We start from the raw sequence: 21,152 nt of genomic DNA, 5'->3' as shown, positions 1-21,152 counted from the left end.
AGGCTTGACTCGAGATTCGTTTCAAATTCTGCTGCTTCATTATTTTTTAGGACAGAGCGAACCGCGCCGCTTTAGCTCCCATGCCCAGCGCAGCCGCCCGCGCCCGGCCGCCTAGGCACTCTGCGCTGTTGATCATCACTGCCGGACAATTTCTCGTGCGAGTAGTTGGTCATTATTTCAGAAATCAAGCCGAAGTAAGTGTCACAATTTGCATTATATATGTATAAGATTAACCAACACACTCCATCATTTAGAGGAATTCAAATATAACTTGCCATCTATAAACTTGTCTGCTCGAATCCAAAATAATCAACCAGATGATCCGAGTTCAAAGGAGAAGTGGAATATTTGTGTCTCAATGGAGCCCCACATGTAGTCATATGTGTTGGACGTTTATCTCGCAGTCAAACAATACACTACTTTTAGAAACACTTCTTATTCTTAACAAGTTACCAGGACCCAAAGAGAAAGTAGTGAGATTTGTTAACATTTAACATAAGGAGATGAGTTATTTTTCAAAAACTCTTATCGTACCATCATGTTTGACAAAATAGCAAAACCTGCACACCAAAATCCAAATGGAAATTGTGGACTGAAATTCAGTGAAAATTATGAAAAGTGAAGTGAAGACCAATATATTCAATATACTTTCTGTGGGTCAAGTCTATTTATTGCATGTTGGATACATAAAAGTTTGAAATTGATTTGGAGTCTATTTCAACATCAATTTCTGTCCATAATTGTTGAATAACTCTAAATAATTATGGATAGTTTTATGGTGATTTGCTAAGCTAAGGCTCTAGACTATGTGGATTTTTAATAATATTACTATTGATGTGGTTGGTGTTGACTATTGCAGGAATTTAGACAATTGAGCTAGACCAAAATGTCTCTGCTACCGAACGGAAGGATGAGCTACTTGATGCAGCGATTCTTCAAACAGCAGTTCAGGCAACAATGCAGGAGCAACCCAAGAGTTCCAGCCCCTATCCAGCCAGCAAGACACATACAAGTCCTTGCAGATCTCGGACTCTCCAAGAACGAACCTCCAGACATGCAGATCCATCAGAACAGAAGCGGCATGCTTACAGCAGCGTGTACTTGGACTAGGGGCTATGCTGGGGGGTCGACTAATAAATCAAAGTTGATCAAGAAGGGGCCTCGTCCTGGCAAGAAAGAGAAGCAGCTCCAACCGGAGGTGTTCCAGAAGATGAAAGTGATTGCTGTATCAGGACCCATGACAGTAAAAGAGCTGCAAGAAGCCATGGATGTAGACGAAGGTATTGGTGAAGCTTCAGTATCGAGCTTGATTTGTATCTTAATTGATATTTTAAACTTTGCATCATGAGGTTCTATACTTATGAAGCATATTACTGCTTGCAGAATTCTAAATATAAGATTAAAACAGTGAGTGGATTTTCAAAATAACATTTAATGTGAACATTTGTAAGCTAGACAGTTTGCCATCTTAGAATGTGATGAGAATAGATTGGTTTGAGAAGATCTATTTGACTGTTAAATAGTGTATGAAGATAAAGGTACCTTTACTAAAATCCTGGATATATAGTGCAGTTGGCTAACAACAGTAGCGCAGTCAGCATAGTTGCTTTGAAAACACTACAGAAAATATGTATATATGACACAATCAACTGAAAATAAAATGTCAACATTGGTTTTTAATAGACAAAAATGATGACGTAAATTTGATACCTGGCCAAATATTCAAATTGATCTGAAGAGCATGTGATCCTCTTATCCCGTTACATATTACGATGGGTCCTGAAAGTTATGTAGGGAGAGGCAGAGGGAGATCGAGAGAAAGAGATGGTGTAATACTGATGCCCTCTTATCCTATTTATACCAAAGTTTCAATTTGTATAGAAAAATTGGAGGTGAGTTTTTGCTGGATAATTGAATCCCACATATGAAGTTGCATCATCTGAACAAAATTTGATTGTTGATGTTTTTTCCTTTTTTTCAGAATACATCTATGAATTTCTCCTGGAAACAAGTATTGAATTCTCACCTTCATCAGGTAATTGAATAATTATGTATTTTCATAATGGATGGAAAGTTAGTGACTTTAATCTCTGTTTACAGAAAGATTACAATATCTCTAATTTTTATGACATCAGAGGATCTATACTATTTTTTAATTACTTTGAAATGGAGAATGACTTCTGGATTCTTTATTGTATCTTTTGCCAGTCACTGATATTTAGTTGTGTATTATATAGAAAGGCTCTAATTAAACAAATTATTTTTAATTTCAACCTGCAACAAGGTTTTCATTTTTTACTGCTTTTCTCCTCCCTATTTTCCTTCTCTGATTTAATGAGATCAAATTTTTCAAAATTCCACCCTCTTCCTCTTTCTCAATTCCCCTTTTTCTTTTCTTTTCTTTTCTTTTCTTGATCAACCAGTGCTGAAGCCATCTCTTATTGAAGATATTGTGACAGAATCAGACATGCATTTTCTACGCATCAAGAAAAAGGAAACACCTGCCAAAGACAAGGATGCATATCCAAGGTGAACAGCACATAACGGAACATTGAAGTACATTAACCTTGATTTGAATCATTAATAACATGAGTTTTCAAGGTCATATAGGTGAATAATAGAGCAATGATCACCTTTTTTCTATGTTTTCCTCAGTGGAGCACTAAATGATAGATCGGATACCTCATTTAATGCTAAAGGTTACTACTGTGATCTACTTTTAATGAGAAGATTGAATAAAAGTGTATAGCCTACCCTTTTGGTGTACATGTACATGTAGTGGTTCCTATATTTATGACAAAATACAATTGAGTTGGAAAACATCCATAAGTCATGAAAAATATTGATAATTAACATTAGCTATTATACAAAGTTTTATATTATTGAAACCTTTTTGTTTTCTCGATATTTTTCAAATAAAAATATGGCTGAAACCATTACATTCAATCAATCTGTACAATTTAGACCCCCAGCTGACCCCTCGCTTCTGAAGCTCCGCCCACCTGTAGTGACCATCATGGGACACGTTGATCATGGAAAGACCACCCTCCTGGACACGTTACGTAAGACCTCGGTAGCGGCCGGAGAGGCAGGGGGCATCACTCAGCATATAGGGGCATTCCAAGGTGAGTCTATCAAAAATATAATTGTCGATTTCTCTTTAGATCATTTAAAGGCTGTCTGTACTAGTTTGGCTAGGAGGGATTAGAACCACCCAGGGAGGTCATTGACAGGTGGCTATCTCATCAACTCAGCTCTCAATTAACATAAGAAAAAGAGTATCATGGGGGACCAATGGTCACCGATTAGGCATTGTTTTCTATATAGAGGGAGGAAGTAGATACAAGTAGTACAGTGGGGCTTTAAGTATTTTGGATCAACATTCTTTGATATCTAGACAAATCTTAAAGTCTGCAGTCTTCATGGGGATAGCAAGTGGTATGGGGAGGGGTGTTGTTGGTGAACAGTGATGTCTTAACAGGCTGACATAGGTTCATGTAAGTTTAGCTTCCATTTTGACTTTAAAGAGATAAACAGAATAAATATTCTGGCCGTTAGAGGTGTGATCTTGGAAAGATTTTGAGTTTAGAATCCAAGTCTGTGCATTTGTGCACTCAGATAAGGTGTTATTTCTCATTTACCGAGTCCCATGGATAGGACTTGTAGCTATATGTCTTCTGATTGCATTCATACTCACATAAACCTGCTCCCTATTAAAATAAAGATCTATCAAACTTGGAAACTTTGGTCTTATCTTCTTAAATTTCAGTCCAGCTTCCATCAGGTCAAATCATCACATTTTTGGACACGCCTGGTCATGCGGCCTTCAAGGCCATGAGGGAGAGGGGTGCAGAGGTGACCGACATCGTGGTGCTGGTCGTCGCAGCAGACGATGGTGTCATGGAACAGACGAGAGAATCCATCAAATACGCAAGGAAGGCTGGAGGTAAACCATCTCTCGGCTCCACACTAATATTTGACAAGTAGTCCTAAATGATAGTTTTAGGACCGGCATGCATGGCCCCTGCTAAAATTCTAGATTTTGGTGGACCAGGGGGGTGTTTCACATTTTTAGCCTTAAAATAAAATATATTCAGAAGCATAAATTCAATTATTTTAGACTTTTCATAAATTCCACATCAAGAACATGAAATCTGCTTGATAATAGACAATATGCATGATTTGAATCAACATTTTATGCCTTTTAAAATAACAAAATATTTTCAATGATGCTAACGGCTTTCCATAATAGTTAAATCCAACTTAGAGATAAGTTCAACTTAGAATCTTTGTGAAACAACCCCCTGCATTAACCTTTGGGTATCCATGTCCACTGGACCCTTGTTAGTGTTTGGCCATGTTTTTTGACTTACCCGGTATTAATATACTACTATCGTGATACAATTTTCAGGATACTTTAGACACTTTAAACATTATATATCAGTGTAAATTTATGACTGATTAGAATTTTAGATGATTTTCAGAATTACCTTTCCTGTGTTATATATTTTGATGCAAAGATGTGACAAGAAATAAACACGTTTACCATATCTCATTATTTTTACGTGGGGGTGGGGGGGAGCAGGCAGTTAATATCATTTTACATGCCTAGCATATCATGTAGTAAACAGCGATATGATTCTCTCACTGAATCAACCACTTACATGTACAACCTTTTGGCGCCTTTTACTTTTTTAATTTCTATGCTAACATTTGTATCTGTTTTGTGTATGATGTTAAAACTAATAAGTTTACTTTACGTTTGTGTGATGACCTCATTAAAAAATAATCTAGAATGGATCAAGTTGTTATATTGCTAGATTGATATTTTTGTTTTCATTGCTCTATAGTTCCCATCATCGTAGCTTTGAATAAGTGTGACAAGCCAGGTGCTGATCCAGTAAGTATCTACTAGTTCTATTGAGCTACACTTCAGCTCATTCATAAATTTTTTTAAAGTTATTTTACCTCTGTACAAGATTTGGTTGCCTCGTAAAACAAACAGAGGACTACTACAATCAACTATGCCACACATACTGCTCTTTGTAGAAGTAATATTTGAAGGTCATGTTTTGAATACAGTATAGTGACTTGGAACCCCTTGCATTGAGAGCAAAACTTATTTTGCCGATTGGTAAACTTTAAAGTCATAGGTGATTCCATTCAGTGAAATAATGCATAATCTTTAAGGGTCATTACCGTATACGAGTGAATTGTCAATGAAGGTTGCTTTATTTCTGCCTGTTTATTCATTCTTAGGACTTCACAAGGAAAGACCTGCTCGCCAATGATATCACTGTAGAGGAGTATGGTGGAGACATCCAATGTGTGGAGATTTCAGCACTAAAGGTATTACAATTTTGCGGGAAACTCATATTTTAACTATTCTTTTGCATTATTTCATGTTATGCTTGATAATATGATTTTAAGACAGGTTAATACCCCATTACAGTTGCCATTATCTGTTTTCTTCAAAATGTAAACTGTTACCTACATTTACTTGCTTGAACACATTTAATTAAAATATAAAACTGTACAATATCTGTAAAACATAGTTCAATGATTAAGACCCCCCCCCCCCTCCCCACCTCTTACAAGCTCCACATACCTACTGGTTTATTTAATGTAGCTCTATAAAAGAGTATAGCAAGTGCATAATTCCTCCCCCCCCCCCCCCCTCCTCCAACCCTCTCTCTCTCTCTCTCTCTCTCTCTCTCTGTTTCTCCCTCTACCTGTCTCATGTAGCCCTCACACTCTCACAGGCAGCTTTATCATCTGTGTTACCATAACAAACTTGTCCTGTTTTTCCACTGTTGGTTCAATTAACATGTTTTTCATCTGCTTTGCAGGGCCGTAATCTAGAAGCTCTGTGTGAGGCAGTGATGACCCAGGCAGAGGTCCTGGAACTGAATGCTGACCAGTCTGGTCTGGTAGAAGGGGTCATCGTGGAATGCAAAGTGGACAAAGGAATGGGGTAAGAATCCCTCTGCACCTCAGAATGGTCAAATAGCTTCATGGTGTAATACAGTCAAACCTGCTTCAGTGACCACCTGTCTACATAGACCACATTTTTTGTTTCCCTTGAAAATGGTTTCTCATTGAAACATGTACTTAAGAAACCAGTCTACATACCGGTAGAGCGCTTTTTGTGTTTTCCTTCAGCGGTCGTTATAGACAGGTTTGACTGTATAAATGCTGTGTTTATTGTTGATAGAGACATATTTGATATGTGACGTGATGTTGAATAGTTTCTTAGTTACGGCTTTGAGTCCTGACATCAAATCCGGGAGTGAAAATTTTAATTGCACATATTTATATTCGAATTTTGGGGTCAAGACCACATATACAAGTGAGACATCACAACTTAGTCCAAGGAGTGATACAGTAGTCACACAAATGAAAGCGACTACCGGTACAGACTGAACAAAAAGTTACATTACTACAAATGGCAAAGAATAGGTTGGTTTGAAATCGGTGTGGAGTCGGTTTGGCAATGTGACTGAAGTATAAAACCAAGACTGATCTTTGTGCAGCACTCATGTTGAATTATGGCATTGAAATTGCACTATGATACAAATTGCTCCATGTTCTTCTAAACTGTCAACCTTTGAGCAAATGGAAATCATATTTATAAAGAATATTGCACAAGCAAAATCATAGCAAAATCATAACAAGCCTTCCTGAAAATTAAAAATCTCATAAAGCAACACAGAGATGTGTATACATAGGACTAGAATAGGACTTCCAAAACTAATAGTTGTTCGATTTGATACTTTATATTTTGAAATAATAAGTGCTGTTTCTATATTCATTGTTTGGTCATATGAGTGCTTCTTCAATTTACAGACCAGTGGTAACACTGATAGTCCAGCGTGGTATCCTGAAGAAGGGGGCAGTTTTGATAGCTGGAACAGCCAAGTGCAGGGTACGTGCCATGCAGAATGAGAGGGGAGAGCCCATGGAGCAGACACTGCCCAGTCAGCCCGTGGAGGTTACAGGATGGAGGAACACCCCCGCTGCTGGAGATCAAGTCTTACAAGTGGAATCTGAGGTACAATTGGCTTCTCATTTATATCAACCAGTGAAAGAAAGAAATTGTCTGGGATAGTTGTGCATTGCAGTGTAAATATATCCAATTTAGCTGAATAAGCGAGTTCGTAATTAGGATTTGCGCATGGGCAGATAAAGGTCATTCGTACCCAAATTGTAAAACCATTGAGACGAATACTCGGATCGGGCTCATGAAAGCTTACATTGGGTTTTTCAAGTACGATATTGATTTGCATCAATCCTCAAAATGAGCAGGAAAAATAATTAAAATATTGTCTATTCATTGTCAGTTTTAGTTGCACTTTGATTATAGCAGTGGCAGTGAAACTACAAAAACCTACAAAGAGTGCACTGTTAGCCCTTAGTAACATACTTGCTAGGTTAATGCATTGTATAGTCTAAAAGAGCTGAGGGGCAGAATATTGTCTGTTCAGAGCCAAAAGGGCTTTAAGTATGTGTTTAAGTATATGAGTTAGTGCCCACCTGGCTCCAAACAGACGATCCATTTGCAAGTTTTCCGCAGTATTCCTGCTGTGAGCATTCATGATATCATCAGACCTGCCAACCAGTACGATATAATCATATTTTGTACGATTTTTAGAAGCAAATAAGACAGAACAATTTTTCTCAATAAAATATGATTAAAAAAAAATAAAATAAAATAATTAAATTGTGTGTGTGTGTATGTGCCATTTTCAATGGCGAAATGCCCATTCTGTCCTGCAAAATGTCTTCCTGTATGTAGGAATGGTAAGAGGCATTGATCGCGTAACAGTCCGTGTTTATTTTTAAGAATACAACTTTTGTTAGTAAAATACAACTTTTGGGATTGAAGAATACAGGTTTTTAACTCCAGAGGTTAGCAGGTCTGTATCATACGTGAAAATAAAGTTAAACATTCATTCCTCTACTGCTCTATGTCCCAATCACAGAAGCGGGCCAAGGAGGTCGTCAAGTGGCGGGAGGAGAGAGCATCCACGTCCAAACTGGAGGAGGATGCGGTCATCGTGGAGAAGAAGAGCAGTGAGCATCGGAGGACGTACGAAGCACGGCGGGAGGCACACTCCAAGATGCATTGGAGGGAGATCAGGGCAGAGAAGGTGAAGGCGAGGTTCTTCAAAGAGAAGGAATCGGCACCCTCGGGCGATCCTGAGCTCAACTTGATCATCAAAGGTATGGTTACGCATTCTTAGCCACTCTCTTAGATGATCTAAACTCTCTCGGGCATCAAAAACAAATATGGATGTTTTTAAAACTTGATAAGTTCAGCTCCCAAATATATTTGGTGTCAGTATGACTATTGAATTATGATATAATTAGATGTAGCTAATGTTGTAATTTGCCGTCAGTTTGTGTTTTGCAGCTGTCACATAGTATTTGGTGATAGTAATGGTGTTAATAAAATCAAGTGCATAATGGTCAAGCATTCTGCCAAGATAGTGCTGATACAAGTTCATTGGCCTCTACATGTTCAACATTTTATTTAACTTTGGGCTTAAGCATAGAAAATTACTTTAGTTTCGTATAGCAAAAATGCTGCTGTTTCATCATGGAAAGATGGGGCAGTAGTCACGATAATATTGTTTGTTTTCCATATGCAACTTTACTGTATTCCCTGTATCACTACATCAGTAAATCATTTATTCATTCAATACCATGTAATACCATTCAATACCATTCAATACCATTCAATACCTTTCAATACCATTCAATACCATTAAATACCATTCAATACCTTTCAATACCATTCAATACCATTCAATACCATTCAATACCATTCAATACCATTCGATACCTTTCAATACCATTCAATACCATTCAATACCATTCAATACCATTCTCTTTCTGCAGGAGACGTCGACGGATCCGTGGAGGCCATCCTGGACACCCTGTCCACCTACACGGCCCACCACCAGTGCAAGCTCAACGTGCTCAGCTTTGGGGTCGGGGTCATCTCGGACAATGACGTTGAGCTGGCGCACACCTTTGAGGGTGCCGTTGTGGGGTTCAACGTGTCGGCCACGCAGGAGGCTGAGGAGGCGGCCAAGGCCAAGGGGGTGCCGCTCAAGATGCACGACATCATCTACAGGCTAGTGGATGATCTCAAAGATGATCTTAGTAATAGGCTGCCCCTACTGGAACAGGAATCTATAATTGGTGAGTTTGTAGGGTGTAGTCCATCATTATTTGTTGACACATTAATTTTAGAATGGCATATATATATATATATATATATACTCTTTACAGAGTAGGAAAAACATATTTGATAGTAATAATAATAATAATAAATCATAATTTTGTACCCGAGATAGCCTCATCAGTATTAAAGCCCCACTGCACTACTTATTGCTACTTGCGCCCTCTATATAGCAAACAATGCCTAATCGGTGCCTATTGGTCCCCCATGATCCTCTTTGTCTTATGTTAATTGAGAGCTGATTTGATGAGATAACCACCTGTCAGTGACCTTGCAGGGAGGTCTAATCCCCCCTGGCCAAACTAGTGCAGACAGGCTTTAAGTTACTGTTCTTTTTGGAGGTCCCTACCATCATATTATCATCCCAGATTCAGCCAAGTAGCAGGTGCCTGATAAGTTGCTAAAGCTTTCAAGGAATTTCTTTCTAGCTCCCTTTATTGCATTGATCTTGAACAATGAATAACATGTAACATAGCAATAACATTTGTAAGAGTACCGGTATATGTATTTAACTCAGATTTTCTCCCTTGTAATCTTCAAGTTGTTCCTACCCAATAGTGATAAGACCAATACTGGTGACGTGTTCTGATCCAACGTGAAACCGGGAATGTACAATTTTCCCTTTCATCAAATATAAGTTTGTCATTTGCATCTCTTTAATGAGGAGTTTCAGCCCTGCCACCACTTGGAATATACAGTTAACAACTAATTTAACTGATGTTATTTTGTGTTTTTTGTGACTCGTAAAAATGAAAGGTGGACTGGTTGAATTGGGGCCTTTGTTGAATACTTTTGAAATGTAAGCTTAAAAAACATAAATCGGTACATATCGATTTTTCACGTACTTAAACAAATTTCAAAACTTGGTTAGGATATGTATAATTTAGTTGTTAACTGTACATACAAGGACATATCATCGGGAGGAAAGTTGCTGTTGCTCGGTCCAGAGTGCAGACAATCAATGAGTTCCAGTCAGAACAGTTGACTGATTAATCTTGCCATTGGCATTTCATTTATTCGTTCATTCAGGAGAGGCTGTTGTCCTACAACCCTTTGAGATCTCTATAGGCAGGAGAAAAGTGGGTATAGCCGGATGCAGGGTGGACAAGGGAGAGCTCCAGTCTAGGGGGCTATTCAAGCTCATCAGGAATCGGGAGACTGTTCATCAAGGTAACTATTACACTAGAAAACTAACTGTTAGGGGTGCAGCTCTTCCCCCTCCTCCCTTTTTTGAGTACCGGTAGACATATTTCCTAATGCCTAAGTAGTATTACCCCCCAAACTCCAGTCTAGGGGGCTGTTCAAGCTCATCAGGAATCGGGAGACTGTTCATCAAGGTAACTATTGCACTAGAAATTAGGTTGCAGTGGGCACTTAACCTTGAGGGGGAGAGGGGTGCAGCTCTTCCTCTCCCCCTTTCAATTAGACACATTTCCTAATGCTTATGTAGTGAGAAGAAAAAAAATAAAAGTATGTTTGGTTCACATGTTCAGCCCCCCCCCCCCCCCCCCTAATACATACACACACACACATGCTCTTCAACTCCTGTGTCAAATTTTTAAAACCAATTTGTAGGTGATATTGGACAGCATAATACACCCATCTGAATAATCAATTTTTAAAGATTGCTACACTCGGGTATAGATGTATTGTTCAGTATCATAAGATAAAAATATTTTTGTATTCCCAAGGTGAATGTAAAGTCTATTAGCATGGTTTGGGTCTCATTTATGAAAGTTTACCGTAGTATTGAATATTGAAGTTAGTTTTTGTCAATGTGTAATTCCATCAGTTTATTGAATTACAACCCCCTCCAAGCCCAAACCTACGTAATGTTTCAGGTTTTTTATCTACCGGTATGTTTATGCATAGTACCTATACAATACTGGGTGATACATTCATTAATATTACCTAAATATTGTGTGCTCATGGTTTACATGTATTGAATAATTTTCTTCATTTTACCATTATTTCTTTCATCGTAGTATATATTTAATCTACTTTTCCTTTCTTGTTTCGGTGTTCAGGACCACTGGCATCGTTAAAGCATCACAAAGATGATGTGAGCAGTGTGAAACGAGGATTGGAGTGCGGCGTTCGGTTTGAAGAACAATTAGACTACGAGACTGGAGACACTATTGTATGCTATGAGATAGAGAGAATACCTCAGGAAATTGAATGGGAACTTGATTTCTGATTGATTCAAAATGATAACAATTAGATTACTGGTATATTGTTTTACTCGACTGCTATGAAAGCATGTGTATGCTTGTATGTAAACAACCAGGGTACAAAGGGCTTTAAGTCCTCTCCGAGGGACTTGGTAATACGGATTAATGCCTTACCAAAGGGCATTAGCACATCGACTTGGTTTTGAACCCAGGACCTCTCGGTTACGAGACCACTGCTCTACCACTGAGCCATCACGCCTCCTTTGGACTAGAGATCCTGTTACCAGTATACATGCTTCCCTCATGAGAAAGAGCGAATTCTAGGTGGATGCGGGAACCAATTTCTGACAATTGGATATACACCATCATATTGCTCTCAGATTGAGAGAAACCCACAAGAAATGGAATGCAAACTTGAATTTGAACATCAGCCAGATGAAGGGTTAGGAATAAACAAAACATGATTACTGGACTTGAGCCCTAGTGATTCAATTCAATTCAAGAAAAGATTGATGAAGTTTCAGATGCATCTAGAGAATGTTTTTTTAACCCATGATGCGGCAAAGAAACACTGCGAATTCCAAAAGAATTAAATGGGAACTTGATTTCTGATGAACCTAAAAAATAGTTCAAAGAAGACAATACACTCGTTCTCATGTATGCAAGCACATTAACTTGAATGAAAAGAGTATAATTTTTATAAATCTGAAGAACCATAATTTATGAGACCAGTTGCATTGTTCTCGAGTCCCATGGACAAGTTATCAACCTAATGTGTTGATATCTCAGGAATAATGTGCATAAATTGAATACTCTTTTGTTATATAGTTCAGTGCACAGACCAAATAAGAACTGGGTGAGAATGTTTTGCTTCATGCAGTTGTCATGTAGTGTTGTCATGTAGTAAATAAACAAGGTAGACGGATCACACAAATTTAGTGTGATGATAAAAACTCATTGCTAAGTTGTTGGAAGAAGACGAAAGGAATTTCTATACGCTATTTTACTCTAGATAAACAATATTACAGTTATTACTGAAACCCATTACATGTATTTTGAACTCATCGACTGTTAAATTATGTCATTCCTGTATGGATGGAGTATGAACTAACAATAAGAACTGCCCTGACTGTGTTGGAAATGGGTTCAAATTATTATTATGTTCTTGTGGAATTAGTAACAGCAATACATGACCAAGATTTTAAGCCATTCTAACTGTTGGCAATTCCTGTCACGACATTAAACCTTATGCAGTGAATTGTCAACTTTTGTTGAAATAAAAATAACAAATGCTGCCTTTTACGCATGTGAGAGAGGATAACCAATATTAACTGGGATTTGCCTTCGTGTTTGTACAAGCTTCATGAATACTGAAATATAAGAAAGTGATTTTACCAAAGGAAGGCCGTGTTCTTAATATTATTAAAATGAGGGGTCAGTGTGAATTTAGAGGGTTGGGTACCTTTTTATCTTACTTGTTGAGCCCTGTGAAGTCTTCATCATTTCGGATATATCAGATCCAATGGCCCGAATTCACAAAGGAGGTTTGTCGACAAACCTTGGTTTCAGTACGTCATATAACGTGTTTTTATGCGTTTTTTTACAAACCTGGTTTGTAAAAACGCGTCGAAACGCTTTGACGGGGTAATGCACCTTGACATGACTTAGAAAAATAAAGAAAGAAGCAAAAGCCAAGGTTTGTCGACAAACATCCTTTGTGAATTTGGGCGAATATGTCTTTGCCATGATAAGAGGTATTTCAGTCACATTATTATGTTGTTGAAACCTAGGTTTGCAATAATATAATTTACGACAGATGTCGTAATTTCTTCAATAATTTTATAGACATGGTAAAACAGACAAGGTTACTAATAATAACAGATGTGCAATATTATATTATTTGTCTTATCCTGTCAGCTTTTTCTCCCTATCATACATGTATTTGGATATGCATATTTGCCTATTCAACAGATTGATCATTCGCCCGTTATGAATAATTGTATTTCAATACCGGTAGTCAAAATGCAAATTGCATAGTACTTTACGTGTCGTTAAGTAACACAAGCCATAATGTTTGCAATTTACATTCTGACTATTGATATACAAATACATGTGTTGTAACAGGTGAATGAAATAATTTGCTTACATTAAGAAAATGGCCTACGGTATTGAAAAGAGCCTTCTAGCTCCAATGTCAGTCTCTGACTGTGTCAGGAGCAACTATGGGGTGCTCTAGGCCGAGCTGTCGGGATTGTCTCTTAGTTCAGACACTGTGTTACGCACCATGACTGACAAGGGTTTGTGCATGCAAACTGTTTGACTTGGGTCAACTCGTTGAGAAATGGTACGCTAATCAAGGACCGATTGTGAACAGCTCATATAACATCGTGTGCGAGGTTAGAAAAGGTTTATAACTTCTGCCATTCATTCATATTAAAAAGTAACAAAATTCACATCAAAATTGACCATTTCTTTTCATTTTGTGTATTTTTGTTTCCAGATAATGAATTTGGTTGAGAAATGAAAACAAAGCAAGGCATGTATAATAATGAGATGTGAAAAAGAGATACATACTCCCTTTTGGCTAGTGGTATACAACGATTAGATACGTTCATTATTCATTCCCTGGTGGGGGGGGGGGGGGGGGTTGTACTTCAATGGATTTCCTTGTTTTGATAAATACCTCCCCCTACCCTCCCATGCAACCTTTCTACCACACAAGTGCTCCTCTGCTCCTTTTTTTCATAACACATTATCTCAGACACTTTGACCAATTCATTCAGCAAGATACAGACGGCCAAGGTGGTCCAAACTATGCAGAATAAATTTCACCCGTACCCTTCCAACCGCCCCCCCCCCCCCCTCTTATAAAAAGGGGGAAGGGGGATGAATTATGGTTTCATACCAAATGTTACACGTATTAAGCTTTTGTTCTGCTGAGAGGGTCAAGGAAAAACAATGAGCATTTAACATGGTTACCGACAATCTCAATTATTCAGCACACAAAATTCCTACTATATGTGCTTGCACCCGATACTTATACTTGGATTATACTCAAGCTCGAGCTCGACATGACATATGATCAGATCAAGATTTTATGTTCATAATCTTTCAAAATTAGCAACATACGGAACACAAGGAAAAAATTGCTTTGTCTACATGCAAAAAACTGGTTTTCATACTCCTCTTTCATACCATACAGTAACGGCTCTCTCAATTGTTAAAACAGTCGCACAAAAAATCTGCACATTCACCTTGCTATCATCACCTCTCTTAACATATTTGCATACTACACAACTCCCTCACGGTCTCGCCCTTAACATCACCGATGTAAACACTGAATAACACAGAGCAAAACTATACAGGAGTGGTTGTGTATGATATTTTAATGCATTTGTTACATCATTGGGAGATAGGTAGCATGACTGCAATCACCCCAAGACATGTATCCAGTGAATGAAAACTATTGTTCATTTGAGTTCTGGAACCAAGTTCCTTCGTGTGATGTGGATGATGTTCTCCACATAGGGCTTGTCCAGAAGAGCCCTTTGTTAGTTAGTCCTCGTGTGGAATGGTATAATCCAAGGTCAGAGGTCAGACTGCAGTCTATGCCTCGGCGGGCTTGTTGTAGACGTAGGTCAGGCAGCACTTTCCGCAGTACTGGCGGTCAAAGTGGGAGGCCATGAAGACACCGGCGCCGCACTCCTCGCTGGGGCACTCACGACGCAGACGGGTGATCTTGCCGTTCTCGTCGACCTGTCATGGACACAGTTAATGGGAAGGGTTGAGTTAAGGAAGGCTTACATTGCAAGGCGTGATTATTCATGATCCCAATAAAAGGAAACAAAATACGAGTCTCCATTACCTGTACTTGACAGATGTCTTCAAAGTTGAGACTACCAGAGGGCACATATGACGTATCAAATTAAAAGTAATGAACATCCAACAATTCAAATTTAGAATTGTGATCAATTTGGTACCAATGGCCATGGGAGGAATGTTTCTTGATGATTGATTGCTCAGAGTTTGCCTTTTTCAAATCACTGATAAACTCATAGGTGTCCTAAGTAAGAGCTAAGTCATCATAGCAATGCATCATCACAAGATCGAACTTCCCATTTATTATAACTGGCATCTTCTACAGAAAGTAGAGGATATTGATGAATTTGATTTGCTGACATTTTATTAAAGTCTAAAAAAAGCCTATTGGCAAACATGCATTATAAAATGCTAAGCTTTATGAATTTTCATCTTTGTTGTTGAAAAGCAGCAAGATATCTAGAATTCCAAACAGACTGTTTTTCAGAGATTGATTCCAAGCCCAAGTTAAGTGAAAAGTAATCACTACCATTACATGAAGTTACTTATTTTCCTCCCTCTATGCCAAATCTGCATAAAGGTAATAACAAATTGTATTCAAAAGATGATTATGGTCATACTATGTTCCCAAAGTGTTGCCATGCTTGCAATCACCACACTTGGCCTTTATTCAGCAGACTAAAGTGGACACAAAGATTCCAAACTTTTTTTCACCAAATGAACTCTCACCTTGTAGAATTTGAGTACAGCGAGCTTGACCTTCTTCTTCTTGTGCTTGGTCTTCTTGGGGGTGGTGTAGTTCTTCTTCTTGCGCTTCTTGGCGCCACCACGGAGCCTGAGCACCAAATGGAGGGTAGACTCCTTCTGGATGTTGTAGTCGGACAGGGTGCGGCCATCTTCCAGCTGCTTGCCAGCGAAGATCAAACGCTGCTGATCGGGAGGGATACCTGGGAGATAGTATAGGTGTTGATAAAATCAAGTGTATAATGGTCAAACATTCTGCCAAGATATTGCTGATACATTAAGTTCATTGGCCTCTTACATGTTCTACATTATATTTAACTTTGGGAAAATTACTTAAATTTTGTATAGTAAAAATGCTTCTGACCCATTATGGAAAGATGGGGCGGTAGTCACGATCGGAGCAGGCATTAACAAGGAGCAGGCATTAACAAGGAGCATTCCACAACAAAAACATATGCAAAACACCAGCATTTAGACGAGACAAAAAATGTTATCATATATGTTAACAATTCCTTCTAACAGTATGTCATTAAAAGAGAAGTTTTAAAAAGGGAAACAAAGGACTATCAGTTATCAACAATACCCAGCAAGATATATTTTACTTAATTCAAGAACACAGAATTGTCAATCAAGTCTTTGAAATTAGAGTAGACTAGCTCAGATCTGAACTCATTTCAATATCATAGAAGAACTCATAAGGTGTCCTAAGTAAATGAGATTAGTCATCATAGCTGGCCATTCTTCATGAAATCTTGGTAATGTTTTCTCTTACTTCCTAATCGCTATCTCTATTTCATGATGATTAACACTTTTAAGACTCTTCCCAACACTTACCCTCCTTGTCTTGAATTTTAGCCTTGACATTTTCAATGCTATCACTGGGTTCCACCTGATAATTAAGCAAAAGAAAAACAATTCTGTAATTTGAGAAATCAACAGTGAAATAAAATGTCTAGTCAGTGTGTTACACTTGTTGGAAACTTGGCTCTTTAACTTTAAATTACACAAAAACTATGGACAGAACACAATCTCTACTTGCCCACATTTTGAAGATTACACCAGCAGGTAGCAAACAATTTCCCTAGCTCAGATCATGAACTCATTTTTTTAATCAAAGCATCGCTCATAAGGTGTCCTAAGTGAGTTACGTCATCATTGCTTAGGGGTATTGTACCTGTGGCTGTAGAGGTAGATGCAGTTTCCCTTCAAATAAGAAATGCTTGGTAATGAAAAGCAAACTCTATCTACCCTCCCTCAAAAAATATTTCAACATGCATGTTAACTTATCAAGCTTGTTTGCATACGACTGTCGTTGAGTCTTGTCCCCCCACCCCCAGTGAATATTGGAAATATACCCCCCCCCCCCAAAAAAAGGGATTTCAACATGCCTATCAAAAATATTGGTTGCCTGAAAGAGCAGGACCTGGGGTCAATACATTGATATGTCTTTAGAGCCTCGTCTCCCAACGTGACCCCCCCCCCCTCCCGATATATTGTAACATGGGCAATGGCTTGCATCCTTGCATTTCAGTTTGCCACTTTTGAACATGGAATTCCTTTAGTAGCTTATATTTACTCCAAAAAAAAAAAATCTTGAAGTTTTCAATGATCACTTTTGCAATAGAGGTGAAATGTTGTTTTGTCGAACACATCCCAACAGGTGTGCCAATTCAAACTATTCTATGTGACGGTAGAGGCACTGGTCTGAGAATAAGGATTGTCTTCGTAAACATGGACCGACGCATCCTAAAAATAAGGATTGTCCGCATTTCCAATCCGCGCGTTGTCAATGCGAAAAACGGATTTCGCGATGATGCTCCTTGATGCATTTCACATTGACTTTGCAAAGAGACTTTCACGTTATGAACGATACTTTTTTTTTGGAAAACGGACAACTCATAAAAGGGGGTATTTTATCACGCGGAATTCTTTTTTTTACATTGCCAGCGTGCAGATTGGAATCCTACAACCGCAGACGCAGAATTTTAAAAAAATGTCCGCAAAAGCAGACAAGCCTTATTTTTGAGACGCGATTTGTCTGCATTTATGCAGACCATCCTCATTCTCGGCCCAGCACCCCTACTGTTGATGGAGATTTTCAACAAAAAATAAAAGACATTTTTTAAACACTTTTTTTCGATTCTCGAAAAGAATTCACAGATTCATAACAGGCAACCTGCAAACTGTCACTGCATGCATGGCCAAGATTGCACCTAAATCAGACGTCATACTCATAGTCTTACTTTCCACTGCACCACAATTCTGACAAAAAATAACAGGGAAACATGTGGGATTTGCATGGCCATGCCAAGGGTGTGATGGATACGTCTCAATTCACTCGCCATTCACACACATTTGCCAATGCATTCACTACCACACGCATGCCTACAACGTTACGACGCGACACCGAACCACCATTGCAACAACAGCGTACAGAATGCAACTCACCTCGAGGGTGATGGTTTTCCCCGTCAGTGTTTTCACAAAAATCTGCATCTTGGACGACGTTTGTGCCACCTATTCAAGACAGAAAATGTAATCAAGGTTTTACTTTTTATAACAGACTCATAACGTTATTTATTTCATGTTAGCTTTATCACATATTCGAGCATTATTTGGACATATTTTCTGTGGACCTACCAATAATGGCGAGGCGTCAGGAAAAAGGCCGCACGCATGTGACTAAAAAATAAATGTCGATAGAGGGTGGTAACACTTTTTTTTCCAGAGCGCGAGCCTAGCTAACAAAAAAAGATTCTTTTCTTCCAACTTCTCAGTAATGGATACTGGGGCGGGAGGGCCGGGGGGGGGGGGGGGGGGGGGGGGGAGGAGGGGGGGGGCGACGCCTCTCCGGTAAAATCCAATCTGAAATGCCATTAGAATAATTATATAAAGAAAAAATATTGTGTTAATATCATTCTGCTTGATGCATGGGCACCCGGGGGGGGGGGGTTGGGGTTGTGCCGCTCTAATGGGCCCCATTTTAAACAAAGATATCCCCCTTTTTTTTAATCCGTTTTTTTCCAAATAACCAATATTGTAAAAAAAAGGGCATTTTTGCACTTCACTCCTTTTTAAAAAAAAAATCACTCTATCTATCTATCTATCTATCTATCTATCTATTCATTCACTTTTATTCATATATTCATTTAGTTATTCATTCATTCACTTATACATTCACTCATTACTTTTTATTGATTAGTCCTTTATTTATTCATCCATGAACTAATTCAATTCATTTCTTTCTATCTTCCTCCTCCTCCTCCTCCTCCTCCTCCTCCTCCTCCTCGATCCTTTCCTCCTCCTCCTCCCTTTCCTCCTCTTCCTCCTCCTTCTCCTCCTTTTCTTCTTCTTCTACTTTTTCTTCTTCTCCTCATTTTTATTCCGCTTCTCCTAATATTGTTATTATTATCATCATTATTATTGTTTTCTTATCTGTAATCATACGATTTTAACTTATTGAAGCTGTTCAGGCTGACTTAATTTCGATCCGTTATTCTTTTATATCATTGTGTTGAGGCTTGGCGAATAAAAGCAAGCAATAAATCAATCAATCATTTGTCAAAGACGGTGTATCTTCTAAAAAGGCACTTGGTTTTTTTCGTCCCCAGAACCCCCTCCCCCCCTCCCTTCAAGCTTTGCTGGGGCCGAAATCAACAGGGTTATTGTACTGATTTATAACCCCTCCCCCCTTCTTCCCCTCCATTTCATGTATTGTTGTATTTATTAAACTTCATTGATGTACATCAATATTCTGTTTATAAACATATAAATCACTTTACAATGTAACAATTCAATATTCATGTAAACGGAAATGACAGATCAGGCTCCATTAGGTTACCCAACCATTTATAATCAATGGTAATAATTAAATGAAATAAAATAACAGGGTGGGCATAGATGGTACCGAATTCATGGGAGAAATGTTCTTTAATTGTCCTCCACAAGCTCGGCCGACGGGGCATTGGCCTAAATCCTCGATCAAATCATTCTTTCTATCCCAGAAAGCGTGTGCCGTGCACCTTCCCTAAAACAATATTTATAATACTCTATTAATCAACATCTTCTTCTTGTTCTGTGTGTCTTTCTCCCATGGCTCCGAAGATCAGTGGTAATAAAAGCCTAAGACTTGCGCCTTAATCATTAATAGTTACTCCCTCTCCAAAAAACAATTTGAAAATATATAGTTTCCCATTCCTAGGCCAGAAACTAAATGAAGAAGCAATTTGTTCTTTCCTCCTTCGAAGCTACATAAATGAAATGGTAAATTCTGATCTCAAGAACAAAAACAAAAACAAAACATGTGTCCAATGAAGAAATATAATATAATGTGTAACTATTATGCTAACTATATGGATTTTGAACATAACATGCGGCGCCCACAAAACGTAACAAAAATATTATGTAAATTATTTATTTAAAAAAAAATATATAAAAAAAATATATATATGAAGGCCTATTAAGTATGGAATATATGATCCCTGTTCCAAAGAATCAAATCTTAGCTATGCAGCCTCATATGTAATATTTCGATCAACAAATATTTGGCTTGCTCGATCCCGACCCTATTCCAACGTGACGTATTGAATCTCGATATTCCTGAACACCAACTGTCAACATCTTTAGAATTTACAGTTTTGTGATATTAAATTTTTAATTCTGCTCCCCGACACCGTCGTAAGAAATAGCAGGACTTAAATTAATCCAAGGCCACCAAGGCCATGGCCGTGGATGCCCTTTTGACTGGCCTCAATGCCCCTCTCATTGGCCTTGGATTTTTGTGCCCTTTCCAATTCTTCCTTTTTGTGCTGTAATATAGGAATGTGCCCTACAGAAAAGTGGCCTTGCCCTAAACATTTTGACATTTAAGGCCTGAAATAGTATGGCCTAGTTACTTTCCAAAGTAGTACCGTACCGGTAAGAAAGAAGGAAAAAAAAAGGGGGGAAGAGTAATAACAACCTATAGCCGGGGGTGCACTTTTGGGGCACTTCTCCTCATATCTTTTAATTTTCAAAGGGCTTTAGCCTATCACTTTCGGCTTTGTTCCCCTAGAGCCACCAAATACAAGGGAATGAAAGGGGATGACAATAGAGTAAGAAAAAAAAACCAAAGAAAGATTAGACAGTAAGAATTTGTTTGCCTTTCGTCCACATAACTTAGACAGCCCCCC

General features: G+C 38.4%; 2 protein-coding genes across 2 annotated transcripts; one reads left to right on the top strand and one right to left on the bottom strand.

Annotated features, from left to right (window-relative positions):
* The first annotated feature begins 117 nt into the window (after window positions 1-117).
* LOC752843 (translation initiation factor IF-2, mitochondrial) lies at window positions 118-12,310 on the top strand. The gene is made up of 14 exons (XM_001180329.4): window positions 118-194; window positions 860-1,280; window positions 1,982-2,035; window positions 2,424-2,529; window positions 2,965-3,125; window positions 3,770-3,946; window positions 4,851-4,900; window positions 5,260-5,349; window positions 5,850-5,974; window positions 6,847-7,051; window positions 7,983-8,223; window positions 8,902-9,207; window positions 10,277-10,417; window positions 11,275-12,310. Exons 2-14 carry the CDS (start codon window positions 887-889, stop codon window positions 11,442-11,444), a joined length of 2,220 nt encoding a protein of 739 aa, XP_001180329.1. The 5' UTR covers window positions 118-194; window positions 860-886; the 3' UTR covers window positions 11,445-12,310.
* A 2,475-nt stretch (window positions 12,311-14,785) lies between these two features.
* On the bottom strand, window positions 14,786-18,696 carry LOC579019 (ubiquitin-40S ribosomal protein S27a). Its single transcript, XM_030999610.1, has 5 exons — window positions 18,622-18,696; window positions 18,430-18,498; window positions 16,816-16,870; window positions 15,967-16,184; window positions 14,786-15,174 (listed from the first exon to the last, which is right to left on the bottom strand). The coding sequence occupies exons 2-5, from the start codon at window positions 18,475-18,477 to the stop codon at window positions 15,025-15,027; spliced, it is 471 nt and encodes a 156-aa protein (XP_030855470.1). The 5' UTR covers window positions 18,478-18,498; window positions 18,622-18,696; the 3' UTR covers window positions 14,786-15,024.
* Window positions 18,697-21,152: the final 2,456 nt, after the last annotated feature.

Source organism: Strongylocentrotus purpuratus, unplaced genomic scaffold (assembly GCF_000002235.5).
Source record: "Strongylocentrotus purpuratus isolate Spur 01 unplaced genomic scaffold, Spur_5.0 spur5_scaffold_5, whole genome shotgun sequence".
Classification (NCBI taxonomy): Eukaryota; Metazoa; Echinodermata; class Echinoidea; order Camarodonta; family Strongylocentrotidae; genus Strongylocentrotus; species Strongylocentrotus purpuratus.
This window is presented reverse-complemented; position numbering and strand designations above follow the sequence as displayed.